Below are 12,701 nucleotides of genomic sequence, written 5' to 3'. Positions count from 1 at the left end.
ATACAGCGTCGCCAAAGAAATGGCAGTTCCCCTCATTGCAGATCTTGGTTTTGTGGTCAATTGGCTTCTCGTCACAGAACACCTCCCGCCAGGGTGAGGATGGAATTGCTCTTGTAATCATCGCGGGCAAGTGCAAGCCGGCTGGTGCGGATAGCAACGGCGGAAAAGGAAAACAAAGGGGAAGAAGGAGGAGGCAGAGGCAGCCCCAAGAGTAAAGATCAGAGAGTGAATGAAAAAAAACGGGGTTCTCAAGCAGGTGAAGTTCTCAGTGTCAGCGATCCATTTGTGTCTCATCGCTTCTTGTCGAAAGCAGGCAGTTGCCAAAGTCCCTCCAGTAGACGCCTGTGTCAAATGCAAGGGTCGGGGATTTCTACTGTCAGAGTGGAGTGATTCGTGTTTTCGGTCAAACTCATCGCCTGTAATGCTTTCAGACGCAGAGACATCGTTTTCATCACAGGAGTACGGGATAGGACCGCCCATTGTGAAATGTTTGGGGTATTTTACTCTGTAGGTTGTGCTCTCAAAATGAGGCGGGAGAGGAGCTATTTATGGATGTTAGTTGCATGAGCGACGCTAAGGAGTGTTCTAAAGCTCGAAGCAGAAAGAAAGAAAAGGGAATGGTCGAGAACGTATTGAAAGATTGGGAGACACATAAGGACTTCTTCGCTTTTACACGTTTTTAGTGTGTGCGCTCCAGAATCTGTTTGTTGCTGCGGTGTTGATGCAGTTTCGCGAGGTAGTTTTTTATGATATGAGAAGAGATTGCGTGGCAGCCTCAGGTGGGATTGAGGCACGACGCACAGACGCCCAACTTCTTCCTCAGTTACCATAGAAAAATTCTATTGCATTTTGTTTGTCTTATTTTTCTTCTTCTTCCCCACTTTTTGCTTTGCTCTTTCATCGTGGTGTTTTTTTTGTTTTTTTCATTCCTAGGTTTTGTTGTTTTGCCGCCTTTCTTTATTTCCTCCTCTGTTGCTTGCTTTCTTTCTTTACTCCACAGGAGTTCTTTTGGAGTTTACTGATGCCGCAATCACACCTCCTCCTCCTTCGCAGCAAAGCTTCCCTACTGCGTGGTAGATACGATTGTTGGCGACAGCCCTTCAGATGCAGTATACCCCTTCCGCTCGTTGCATCGTGTCTCACCTACACCAACTTCTTTTGCCGTAGGGCGGACCTGAGAAAAATAAACTGCAGCCACGTGACCACCACCATAACAAGGGCAGTGATTATACCAAAAACCCATATTCGCGTGTAGGTACTCTCGGAGGTGCGTCGCATGCGTGTGAAGCGGCCTATAAGGTGTTCGATTTCATCTTGTGTAGTCGGAAACAAGTGCAATTAAGTTGTCTAGGGCGTTCTCGATGCGCCGAATGTACTCTGCTGGCCGCAAAATATCCTTCTGCTCGCCGCCAAAGTCACGGAAGGTGAACACCTCCAGGTTGTCAACCTTCTGGCGCTTGAGGATTGGCATATCTGTCACTGGAATGATCCTGGACCTCTGGTCCGTGTTAAACTCCACAAGAATGCCGCGCGCCTCTGACGGCACCTCCCATCCCTTTTTCGTCACTTGCACACACAACATGTACTGGCCTGCTGTGTCTTCACTCACCGGTGCCGTGAAAGCGTGCGTCCCTAACATTAACCCGTTGCTTGACACCTCCTCCCCGTTGGGGTCTGTCACGACTATGCGGGCAGGAACATCGAGTGAATCCCCTGCAACACGTGTGTACTCACCGGAAACGACTCGAGTACTTTCGTCCACCTCCTCTACAAAACAGACGGGGCGCGTGTCCTTCAGCACAAAGCGAGCTGATGCATTCGCCGGGGCCGTAATGTAAAGTAATAACAAGGGCAGAAAAAAAGTGATATAAAGAGACACACGGCACATGTTGCTCCTCCTGATTCGTTTATAGATAAGTAGTTATCTATTTGCAGTGACCCTTTTGACCTCTTCTTGTGAATGCAGTTTTTGTAAATGTTGAAATGTTGCCTCCCAAGACCACTTGCGTACCTAACCACACTCTAAAAGAGACGCCACAAGAAGCAACTACAAATAAAGCAGAACAATCAACAAATAATCCACATCATATCATGATGCAGCTCAAAGTAACAGGGAATAATCCACTTTTTTTCTGCGCAAGTTACAGCTTCCCCCCCCCCCTCTCTCTGCTGGCCACATTTGAAATTTATTCCCCCTCTCTTGCGCACATGTTTGTATTCAATCGTAACTGCACATTGAGCTCATGTGTGTGTGTCTTGGTGGTTTTGCTTCGTAGTCCACACACTTTCTGTAAGGACGAGCGGCATGAGTAGGTGCAAAACAAAAAAAAAAGTAAACGCTGAGCAACAAAAGGGTCCCTGTTGCGGCGAAGCCGGAAACACTTCGCGAGGTGCCACATCGACAGGGACGCGTATCCAAGAGCACCAAATGGAAGTCACAGCACACCTTAAAATGTTGTTTACTTTGTCCAGGAAATCGTGTGTCCCCACCCACCCACCCACCCCTCACACACGCACACACACTTAGACTCACACACAGCAACAGATATAGAGAAAGATATTTTTTTAAAAAAATGGGTAAACTCCCAGAGGAAGATACTCCTTACTCATCACAGGCTGTACAAGTCAACCTAAGTAAGCAGATACCAAGGAAAAGATCCAGCCCCATTTGATATACACGTGTACGCTTACATCCATGTATATGCACACTGGTAGGCAGATAACTAGAGCTATAGTTACTGATTCCTCTTGAGCGTGACATGACCAATGACATCCTCGAGCTCACTGCTATCCTTCATAAGGAAAAGTTTCCCAGTATTCATATGCGCCAAAAGAGTATCTGGGATGACATTGCCATGAGAGACCCACACAGCATTCCATCCCAACGCCAGTGGCTCAAGGAGGTTACTGGCGGTATCGTCAACCATTACCATACATTCGGCCGTTAATTTCTCGTTATACTGCAACCCTTTGCTCACAGCATCCATGACGGCAATGTATGTATTTCTATGAGGTTTGTTACAGATCATCGGTGCCGTATGTGCCCACTGATCCTCGTAGGTGAATCCATGCATAATGAGCTCCTCAGTGCTGAGGCCAATTCGCTGTAATACCGTTTCGGCGTGCCTTCGTGGGGCATTGGTCAAGTAGTAGATGTGATGATTTTGCCTCAGGCGAGACAACACCTCCCGGAGACCGGGGTCTTCAGGCAGTTGGCTAAAGTCACAGCGACTGTACAAAAAGTCAGTGACAGCTTGGGCATCCAAACCCTTATGTTCTTGCATCAAGCCGGCGATGGTCAAACCATACTTCTCATAGCTGTGAACAACGTAGGCCTCGGCCTCCTGCGTTGAGAATTGCAGCAAATTTGCAACGTACTCCACAAGGCCCTCCTGCATCTGATGCAGTATCCCACCCTGCTCCTTGTCGCGGTAGAGCGTATTGTCAATATCCAAGAGAATCACAAGTCGATTCATGTCCCTCCGTGGTTGGCCCGTGTATTATGTGCAACCCTCACCCTCTGCAGAAAGCCAGAAAAGGAGAAAGAACAGAAGAAAGCGTTCAACAAAACGTGCAAAGCAAAAGGAAGAAAAAAAAAACGGAGTAAACAAACGACAAAAATAACTCAGAAGGGCCACCAAAAGCAACAACAATAAAAGGTGTGCACGGTGGAAAGGGCAGGAAAGGAAGGAGGTCATTTAAAAAATGAAGAGGGGGGGATAAATTTTTTTTTAAAAAAACAAGGGAAAAAAACACCTAGGCGAGCAAAGAAAAGCAATGTTTGTCTGGGAGTTGTTCGACGTCACACGACACCCACTTCTTTTCTCTTCTCTTCTCTTCGTCTCACACTCGAGCCTCTTGGGGTTTGGTTGTGGCTGTTGTCTTTCCACAAGTGGCCCATTAACATCTCACGACAAGCGCTCGGGAGTAACTACGAGCGGCAGTCAGAGATCTGGTCGACGTCTGCAACCACATGGTTTACTTTACGCAGAGGTGAATGAGGCATTAAACGAGAAATAAAACTAAACTAAACGATTTAGTGAAAATTACTGCTTCCTTAAGCGGTTTGACCCTTCGCTCCACTCCCTGCCTCTTCCTGCAGCCTTTTTTTTTTGTTCCAGCCACTTTTTTTCCGGCTAAAAATTACTTTGGCTTTGTTTTGCCTTTACTTTAACCGCCTCTTCGCCGGCTGGGCGGCATCGTCATCGCTGCTGTCGTCGAAGCGCTTGTACTCAATCTTGGAGGATGAGAAGGGAACGATGCCGTTGCCGCTATGGCGTGTAAGACCAAAAACACCGCCCTCCGCTTGTTGCTTAGCGCTGCTATTGTGGTGAGCATGGCCCGCGGCGTCAAATGAGGACCGGTTACCGTTATACAGAATAGGTGCGTGTCGACTGCTGCCAAATCCCATCATGTTGCGGTTGCGCTTCATCACCTGATAGCGCGGCTGTTGCTCACCCCATTCACGGAGCCAGTCAGGAACCTGCTGCTGCGCCCGTTCGACAATCGCAATCAGTTCCGTGACTACCGCCTGTGTTATCTGTTGTTCCCTCTTTGTGATGAGTGTAATCGCCTCTCCCTTTGCCCCAGCGCGCCCCGTGCGCCCAATGCGATGCACGTAATCGTCAATCTGCATTGGAAAGTCATAGTTGATGACGGTCTCCAGCTGCTTAATATCGAGTCCACGTGCGGCAACATCGGTTGCCACGACGCAAAGTCTTGGATCCTTCTTAAAGCGCTCCAAAACAAACTCACGCTGTCGCTGCTCCTTGTCGCCGTGGATGGCCATGGCATCATAGCCCCACCGCTTCAGCTGCCACTCAAGATCGTCGGCTGTCCGCTTTGTCTTGCAGAAGACCAACACACGTTGGTTGCGATGATCCGCCATGAGTTTTTTCAGCTCATCCGTCTTGGCGTACTCTTGGGTAAGGATAAAGTGCTGCGTCACATCCTTGTTAGCCAAGAGCTCGGTACTCCCTACGTTGATGCGAATCCAATCCTTTTGAAACTCTGCCGCCAATCGCTGAATTTCCTTCGGCCACGTCGCTGAAAACATCAGCGTCTGACGATCGGGACGCATTTGCCCACACACAGCGCGAACCTGCGGCTCAAACCCCATATCCAACATGCGATCGGCTTCGTCCAGCACAAGATACGTCACACGAAACAGATTCACCCGCTTAATCTGTAAGAAATCAATGAGTCGCCCCGGTGTTGCGACAAGAACGTGCACGCCCTGTCGCAAGATCCCCAGCTGTGGTCCCTTGGGAGACCCGCCGTAGACGCAGCCACACCGCACATCGTGAGGAAGAACCTTTTTTGTTTCCTCCTCAATTTGCTGGGCGAGCTCGCGAGTAGGGGCAAGAACGACCACAATCGGTCCATCACCAACGCGTAAGGGCTCCTGGATCGCAATATGCGCGAGTGCAGGAATCATAAAGGCGAGCGTTTTACCAGAACCTGTTTTTGCCACCCCCACCATATCGCGACCACGCAACAAAATGGGCCATGCCTGTGCTTGCACCGCTGTTGGGGATGCAAATCCTTGCGCAGTAAGTTTTTTTTGCAGATACGCCGGCACCAACGAAGAGAGCTGATCAAAGGTGGTCACCGGCGGCGGGCATCCTTCTCCAAACACAGAGATCGTGTGCGTTTCACGCCACTCCTTGGACTCGTCTTCAGTAAGTTCTTTGACTGGAACAACTGCCGTCTTTGCATTAGAGGCGCGGTGAATGGCTTTTGCATCAATTACCTTCCAGTTGCTTGGCATAAGCTTTACGTTTGCCCAATCGACAGGCTTCATCTTTGCTGCTGGAGCATCGAGGTCAGACCTTCTGCCACCCCGACCCGTAGCACTGTCATTGTTGCTGTAGCTTCCTTGTTGTCGCCGCAGCGTCTGGTAGCCAGTGAAGGGACTGTAGTTGTCTTCCATACTGCACTGCACAGGAATAATATATAACGCGACTTTTCGTCAACAAATAGAGAAAGCAAAAAAGTCACCCCTTGTAATTATTAGAGAAGGCTTCCACTAAAAGTGTATTCTTATATATATATACTTAGCTCCTTAGTACTATCCCTGTGTAGTGTGTGCACTGTGCGTGTATGCCTCACTAAATAATTTGCTCTTCCTGCGCCTTGTCGGTGCTGTTCCCTGTTCACCTCTGTTTCTCAGATCCACTTCTTTCCGTGGCTGCCGTAAGAGGAGAAAAAAAAAAGGAAAAAAGCCTATTAAGAAGACGGGGCAATACAGACATCCCCCTCTCCCATATTTGCTGCCACAAAAGATGACAGCGTGCAGAGTCGTCGATAGGGAGGAGGTAAACAAAAGACAAGTCAAAAAAAAAAAACGTCTAAAAAAAAGGCAACGAAGAAGATGTTCCTTTACTCATCAGTTGCAGCCTTCGCATGAAATGAAGGACGATATAAAAAGAGGAAAAGGAAGAAATTAAGACTAGAAACATCCAACTCGCTCCCCCATCCCCCAGCCCCATTTTCGTATTTCCCTCCCTCCCTCCCTTCTCCATGTGTGTTTATTATTGCCTGCGTTGCTCGGTCACGGCAAAACTGAAACTGTTTTTTTTTTCCCTCCGCAGCCACTTCATTGTAGCGGCAGCAGGGACGTTGTCGTCGCCGTTGATCGCAAAGCGAGGTGGAGGCAAAAGGGCACAGTGGAAAAAACAAAGGAGCAACGCTCAGCCGCATAAGTGAAGAAAGTAAAAGAAGGTGGAGACGGGGAAGCACAACCAGCCGTGAGACGCCGTTGACGCCGCAGCTGCACACAAATGTCTTTTTTTTTTTCACTCTTCAGCTGGTTCATAATTCCGCTCAGACTCTCCAATGTGCGTTGCGGAATTCAGTACAAGAGGCTGGAGCCTTCTTGTATGTTTTTTCCGCAGCAGCTCAAGCGTAGGGATGATACGACGCGCGGCGCCAATCACCGCACCAGGGTACGGGAAATGTAACCCAAGCCTGTCTAAGATGGTCTCCTGCTCTGCGACGACAACCTTTGTTCGTGCGAGCTCTTTCGCCAGCATATCACGTTCCTCGCATATCTGCTGAAGCGAAGTCTGCTCACCCAGCGTGGTAGAGTTACTAGACAAATTCATACTGGCATCAGCAACCGCAGAGACGATAGATGCCTTTAAATGAATACTATGTCTTGCCTCTATGGCAGAAGATTCTCTGTTGAGTGGCATCCCCTGCCCTGTTTTACTCTCACTCTCCCTCAGCAATCGAGACTCCCTTGCACCGTTTGCACTCTGCACGTTGGGTGACGATAAATTAACGCGGGGATTTCCTTTTCTAGACTTTTGTGTGTCCGACCGAGCTAGCCGTCTACTGGATTCTAGTTTCAGGCAATTCAGTTCGGCCTGCAGCCTATCCACAAGTCGATGAAGCTCGACGCACTCCACCTCACGAGCCTCCGCTACTTGCTGCGCCTCTCGCAGGGATGCCTGGAGAGTGGCCAACTCACTTCGCTGCTCATAGTTCTTCTGTATCATAAGTTGCAACTCCCGCATGTGAGTCTCGCTACTTGCAGTTGTGTATAACGGCGACCGCAGCACAGCCCTTCTGTCACCCTCACCCGGTGAGGGCGGCGGCGGCATAAGAGGAGCTCGCTCCCTGAGTTGCAGATCATCAGCTGAAATTTGTAGTCCCGCAGCAGATGCGGGAGAGTACGACTCCTCTTGTTCATTGGTGTCCTTGGTGTAATGTTTCCTGGAGTCAACTGCGTCACGGACCATAAGGCGTGGAGAACTCTCAGGTAAGGATTCACCGCGCACCACAGCGGAGGAAGCCTCCACAGGCAAGGGGCTTGGTGATCCCGCAGCCCGGTCAAACTCGTGCTCTGTGGAGCCTTCGCTTTGAGGTACAGGGAACGCCGGCATCAGTGGCAGCCCACTGTCGGATAAAACCGTCGCGTGTTGCCATTCAGGCGCCCGGGTGAGGATGTTGTCTGCATTGCCGCCAGTAGGCGTGTGTCCGTCTTTTTTGTCATGCGGGCCCACCGTTCTCATCTCTACCTACCCCGGTGACAGAAGCGCAGCTTTTCCGAAGTCGTAAGTCCTAGTAGTTGCGTATGCACGCGCGTACAAGAGAAATAAGCGCGGGCGATGCCACGCACAGAGAGAAAGAGAAAAATACACTGGAAACACCCCAGAAAAAAAACAGCTGAAAAAAACAACAACAACACGAAAGCAAAACTACAGACGGGACAGCAAAAACACAAGACAAAAAGAAGAGAAGCAATCAAAATGTTCAAAAAAGGACAAAGGGAGGAAAAGATATTCTAGCCGACGTACTCTCCCCCATTCTTTCGTCTTTCTGTTTAAATTTGTCAGTGAAAAAATGGTGCCTCACGTGTCTCACAAATAACAAAGGAAAAAAAACACACACGCATGCGGCGCAATCCGGGAATGTACAAATCATCTTTATCTATCGCCATGTAATATTTCATAATGAAGTATGTGTGTGTATGTGTGTGTATATATATATAGTCCGCACTATCTTGCTCACGGCAACGTTGACGGAAGCTTCGATTCATCTATCCATGTCATCAGACCTGCCCAGCGACTTTCGCCACCTTCACCCGCTGTAGGCTCCGGATCATGAAATCGCGCTGGGGGATGTACTCGGACAGCCCAAAGGCGCTGCCGCCAGCGTCGCCACGCCCTCCGAACCTGGCCTCGATGCGCAAATTCATCCAGCACATATTGTGGCACAATATTTGTAAAGGTGCTTCGCTGAATGTCGTCATCCCTCCGCCATCTTGGGTCGCGAGACTTGAGGAGAGAAAGTCTGTGTGCGTCCATGTTTTCGTCATCATCCCACGCACGCCCACAAAGCAAACCGTCTCGCAGATACCACACTTTATCATCACAGTAGGGTCTCGACTCATGGCAACGAGGCAAGGGGCGTGGGTCGGGTCGTGGTCGAATAAACACAAAAGCCTTCTGCCTCGTATCACACGCTTTCTGCTGACGTGTGCGCATTGGAAACCCCCAACCGTCGATATCAAGTGATTTGTCTGCCACCGCCGATGCAGAAGAAACCCTAGAGGTAGGGAAAATTCGAGAAAATGTCCCTTTCTTTTTTCTTGATTCCACACTCATGCAGGAAGTAAAAGGTCCTGAGCTGTACGCACGCTGTAGAGGTCGCGGTGGTGTCAAATGTGGCGGTGTAATAAGACATGTCATATCAAGCGTGTCCTCCGCCACTTTTGCCCCTCTCTCCCTCAGGGCCTGCCTCCTACCAGAAAGCGAAGTCACAAGGGAATTGATACAATAAGAGGAATCCGTCTGCGCCCACCCGTCTCGCCTCCTGCTACTACGAGCAGAGGCATCTCCGGTATCGCAGTCGCGACGCGTTTCAGTTGCTCCTTCGTCCTCAACATCCATTTCAATGTTACCACTTACCAACTCACTGGAGGCAGATGCACCCGTAACATCTTTATTTTGACTGCTTACTTGAGCATGTGGGGTGCCAACACCCACATCCGTTTTGTGAGAGCGGCATGGATGATCAAGGCTCGCAGCTGGTTGAACACACCGTTTTTTATCAGGCCCTCTTCGCATTGCAGCGATATCGGATTCCGCCTTCCTCGCCTTCGCACATGAACTCACAATTGCACCTAGCGCAAGGCTACTGTCACCACATTCCCGGCGTTGCGCTGCATTGCCACCCATCTGAGAACCTGATGATACGCACCGTCCAGATCCAGCCACTGCTTGTGGTCGACTCAAGTCGCTGTATTTCTCGTTCACAGCTTTTTGACGGCTCAGGCGTTCACGACTCTTCTGATGCTCCGCACGTTTTCGTCTACGTGTCATGCTCAAAAGCTTTGTTCCGTACTCTGCAAGAGCAGCCTCGTATGCGGTCAGCGCATTAGGTAATGTTGCCACGTTATGTCTCATCATTTCCTTCTCCACTGGAGACGCAGAGCCTTTGATTGTGGTGGATGTTGCTTTTGTCGTTGGGACCGCTTCCGTGAAGGAGACCCTTTTCTCCCTCGCAGAGTCCACCCGCGCAACAACTGAGACCGAAATGGCATTGCTCCGGGCATCAGTTGCCCTTCCGGTCGAACACGCCGCTGGGGCAATTTGTCCTCGTAAATAGGGGGGTCTCAACATGCACGGTGCAGTTGTCTGCTGTCTATCTAGTGGGACCATAAGGTCGGGAAGACCGACGTCTGTCCACTGCCCGCGTACTCTGCGGGGGTCGGGTGCACAGCGACGCCCCTTATCCGTGCACGTGTATCCCGCATGCGCATTAAGAGGTGTGAATAAAATGTCTGATTGCAGCGGCTCCGGCAGTGATGGAGCCGAGTGTGTGCACAAAGGACTATGAGGACTCGGTGGCATGCTGCAAAACCGTGCCGTCAACGGGTGTATGGGAGGGTGCCTGCGCGCGTGTGTGAGTTGAGAGTGCCCACGTTTTGAAAGAAGCTCTGCGTCACGAGTGTTATGTGGGTGCTGCGTAAATAATTACCTCTTCCCCTGCCCTAAGCGGTGGGTGGGGACGCGACCGCGCTGCCACGCACAGAGAAAAAAAAAAAAGGAAAACGAGTCCATGAATTTCTACACGCTGGAAAGCAAAGTGAGAGCGCCCACACAAAACGCATCTCCGCCAGTCATTGCCAAAAGGCGCAACTCCGCGAGTTTCATGTACTTTTGCTCTTGTTTTTTTTTTTTTTTTTTTCAGAGGGCAAAGGTATGTGTGTGGGCAGGTTGATTTGACACCATATTTGCCACGACTTTGCATAAAAACATGCCCGCGTCGACAAACGTCCCGCTCACCCCAGCGCCGACACGATAATAAAGAAAGAGAGGAAACTGGTGCTGAGAAAAGAACAAACTCCCCCCCCCCCCCCTCCCATGTGCACGCAAACAAACAAATCAAACAAGAAAAAGACCACAAAAACAACAATAAATATAAATATGTGTTGCTGCATGTCACCCGCAAGCTGAAAGCTCAGCACAAAAATCATTGGTTATTCGGCTATGGCAGCAGGGTGGCCGCCTGTGAATCCCACAGCAAGGTTAGAAAGGCACTGCAAACAACGGATGGCTACTTTCCCGTCCTCGCCAACGTATAACAAGAGACGCTCCAGAACTTCCACCACGCCCAGTTCTATAAATATCTGCACTGTCTCAGGGTGATGGGCGGTGATGTTGCAGATCGTCGCGGCCCACGTCTCCACCAACTGCCCCTCCATGTAGACGGGATATATGAGTCGGCTAAGCACCCCACAATCCTCGCGACTGAGTCTTGCATCCTCCATATACGCCAGATTCGAAATGGCCACAAGTGCGACATAAAGAACATGCTTCTCAGCAGGATGCGCCTGGACCGTATTCATAACAAAGTCCAAAACCAAAGGTGCATTTAATTGCAGTCTTGACTCCTTCACCGCGGCAAGATTGCTGCATAGCGAAAGCATGTACACGGCTGCTCTCGCATCGGCAACTGCAAGGGATTTCATAAGTTTCGTCAACTTATCAATCTTTGGCCCCACACATACAAGGTGTGTGCATTCCGATGTTGAATGGGTACTGTCAATAAGTTTCCGCAGGAGATAAAATATTTCCTGCAAATCCCCCTCAGTATATGGATTATTCTTTCCAAAATGAGTTGCCATTTCCCGCAAGGAGGTCACAGGGGTTTTGCTTCACCGAACCCACCTCTAATGCCTGAGTCACCTACCGAAGCAGCAGATATATCCCCATTATTAGCCTCAGATGTATTTCCGCCGTGTGGAAAGGTTCCCTCCTCCGTTGCAGCGGGCACCAGAGATAAGGTGGGGGTGCTGAGCAAGTCCTGTACTCTGAGCGCGACCGCTTTTGGATCTTGCAGCGAGGTGCCCCCGGAATTAGCGGTTATTCGCTCCAGAGCACCTACCACCGCGAGCAGCAACTGTGAAGTGTTCATCTACTTCCTACCCCACAAGACTGTCTGTACTGCCTCCGCAATGAGAAAAGCAATTGTGGGTGAACCCAAACAGGGGAAGAGAGGTATAGAGAAAAAGAATAAGAGAAATGTATCCACCGTGGCTAGAGGCAGAAGAGCAGCAGTAACGACAAAGACACATATACACGCATACACACAGCAAATAATAATAATACGTAGACATATAAACACCAAATAGCGCGAGTAGTCGAGAAAAGAAGAAAAATCCAACGAAACTCAGTTTTCATTGCAAAAGGAAGCGTTCCTTTTTTTTTTTTTTGTATGGTGCTGATGGGGTTACCACACACACACACATAACCGTAAGCAATGGAAATGTGCTTGCCCGTCACCCCACGCACCAGCGGCCCACGTGTGTCAACGTTGTAAAATCATAAGTTCCCACGAAATAACAGGAAACGCACACGAAGGCAATAGCGCCCATACACACACACACCTGTGCTCAATACACCAAAAAGAAAAAGGAACAAACAGAAGGTTATAGGTTTGTTAGTTTATGTCCCATCTTTTTTCCATTAGGCGAAAAGGATGAGAGAGACGAACAAAGAGAAGCGAAGCAGAGACATGCACGTATGCACAACGAGAGAGAGAGATAAAGGGAGAATGGGAGTGTGGCCACGCAAGAAAAAAAAAAAAGAGTGGATTGAAAATGTTATTTATTTATTTACAGCATCAACAGAAGAAGATTATGACGCCCCAAGTTTTTCATCTATTTTTTTTTTTTTATTGTGTCTTTG

The 12,701-nt window shown here is 49.4% G+C and overlaps 6 protein-coding genes and 1 pseudogene across 6 annotated transcripts, besides 5 other annotated features; 1 reads left to right on the top strand and 6 right to left on the bottom strand.

Moving 5' to 3' along the window:
• The first annotated feature begins 791 nt into the window (after positions 1 to 791).
• Positions 792 to 1,017, top strand: TraAM80_07534 (hypothetical protein; annotated as a pseudogene).
• A 292-nt stretch (positions 1,018 to 1,309) lies between these two features.
• TraAM80_07533 (COP-coated vesicle membrane protein erv25 precursor) lies at positions 1,310 to 1,888 on the bottom strand (the record flags this gene model as incomplete). The annotated part of the gene is made up of 1 exon (XM_029384322.1): positions 1,310 to 1,888. The coding sequence occupies one exon, from the start codon at positions 1,886 to 1,888 to the stop codon at positions 1,310 to 1,312; it is 579 nt and encodes a 192-aa protein (XP_029235821.1).
• A 599-nt stretch (positions 1,889 to 2,487) lies between these two features.
• Positions 2,488 to 2,538: a microsatellite.
• A 197-nt stretch (positions 2,539 to 2,735) lies between these two features.
• On the bottom strand, positions 2,736 to 3,476 carry TraAM80_07532 (HAD family hydrolase; the record flags this gene model as incomplete). Its single annotated transcript, XM_029384321.1, has 1 exon — positions 2,736 to 3,476. The coding sequence occupies one exon, from the start codon at positions 3,474 to 3,476 to the stop codon at positions 2,736 to 2,738; it is 741 nt and encodes a 246-aa protein (XP_029235820.1).
• Positions 3,477 to 3,816: 340 nt separating this feature from the next.
• Positions 3,817 to 3,844: a microsatellite.
• Positions 3,845 to 4,165: 321 nt separating this feature from the next.
• On the bottom strand, positions 4,166 to 5,932 carry TraAM80_07531 (putative DEAD box RNA helicase; the record flags this gene model as incomplete). The annotated part of the gene is made up of 1 exon (XM_029384320.1): positions 4,166 to 5,932. The coding sequence occupies one exon, from the start codon at positions 5,930 to 5,932 to the stop codon at positions 4,166 to 4,168; it is 1,767 nt and encodes a 588-aa protein (XP_029235819.1).
• An 865-nt stretch (positions 5,933 to 6,797) lies between these two features.
• On the bottom strand, positions 6,798 to 7,889 carry TraAM80_07530 (uncharacterized protein; the record flags this gene model as incomplete). The annotated part of the gene is made up of 1 exon (XM_029384319.1): positions 6,798 to 7,889. The coding sequence occupies one exon, from the start codon at positions 7,887 to 7,889 to the stop codon at positions 6,798 to 6,800; it is 1,092 nt and encodes a 363-aa protein (XP_029235818.1).
• Positions 7,890 to 8,464: 575 nt separating this feature from the next.
• Positions 8,465 to 8,486: a microsatellite.
• Positions 8,487 to 8,513: 27 nt separating this feature from the next.
• TraAM80_07529 (uncharacterized protein) lies at positions 8,514 to 10,361 on the bottom strand (the record flags this gene model as incomplete). The annotated part of the gene is made up of 1 exon (XM_029384318.1): positions 8,514 to 10,361. The coding sequence occupies one exon, from the start codon at positions 10,359 to 10,361 to the stop codon at positions 8,514 to 8,516; it is 1,848 nt and encodes a 615-aa protein (XP_029235817.1).
• A 307-nt stretch (positions 10,362 to 10,668) lies between these two features.
• Positions 10,669 to 10,698: a microsatellite.
• Positions 10,699 to 10,888: 190 nt separating this feature from the next.
• Positions 10,889 to 10,936: a microsatellite.
• Positions 10,937 to 10,990: 54 nt separating this feature from the next.
• TraAM80_07528 (uncharacterized protein) lies at positions 10,991 to 11,638 on the bottom strand (the record flags this gene model as incomplete). Its single annotated transcript, XM_029384317.1, has 1 exon — positions 10,991 to 11,638. The coding sequence occupies one exon, from the start codon at positions 11,636 to 11,638 to the stop codon at positions 10,991 to 10,993; it is 648 nt and encodes a 215-aa protein (XP_029235816.1).
• Between the last annotated feature and the right edge of the window lie 1,063 nt (positions 11,639 to 12,701).

The sequence above is a fragment of the Trypanosoma rangeli genome (assembly GCF_003719475.1).
Source record: "Trypanosoma rangeli strain AM80 chromosome Unknown Tra_15.4_contig_00318, whole genome shotgun sequence".
NCBI classification, from domain to species: Eukaryota; Euglenozoa; class Kinetoplastea; order Trypanosomatida; family Trypanosomatidae; genus Trypanosoma; species Trypanosoma rangeli.
Note: the sequence above shows the minus strand (reverse complement) of the source record. Positions and strands in the feature narration are given on the sequence as shown.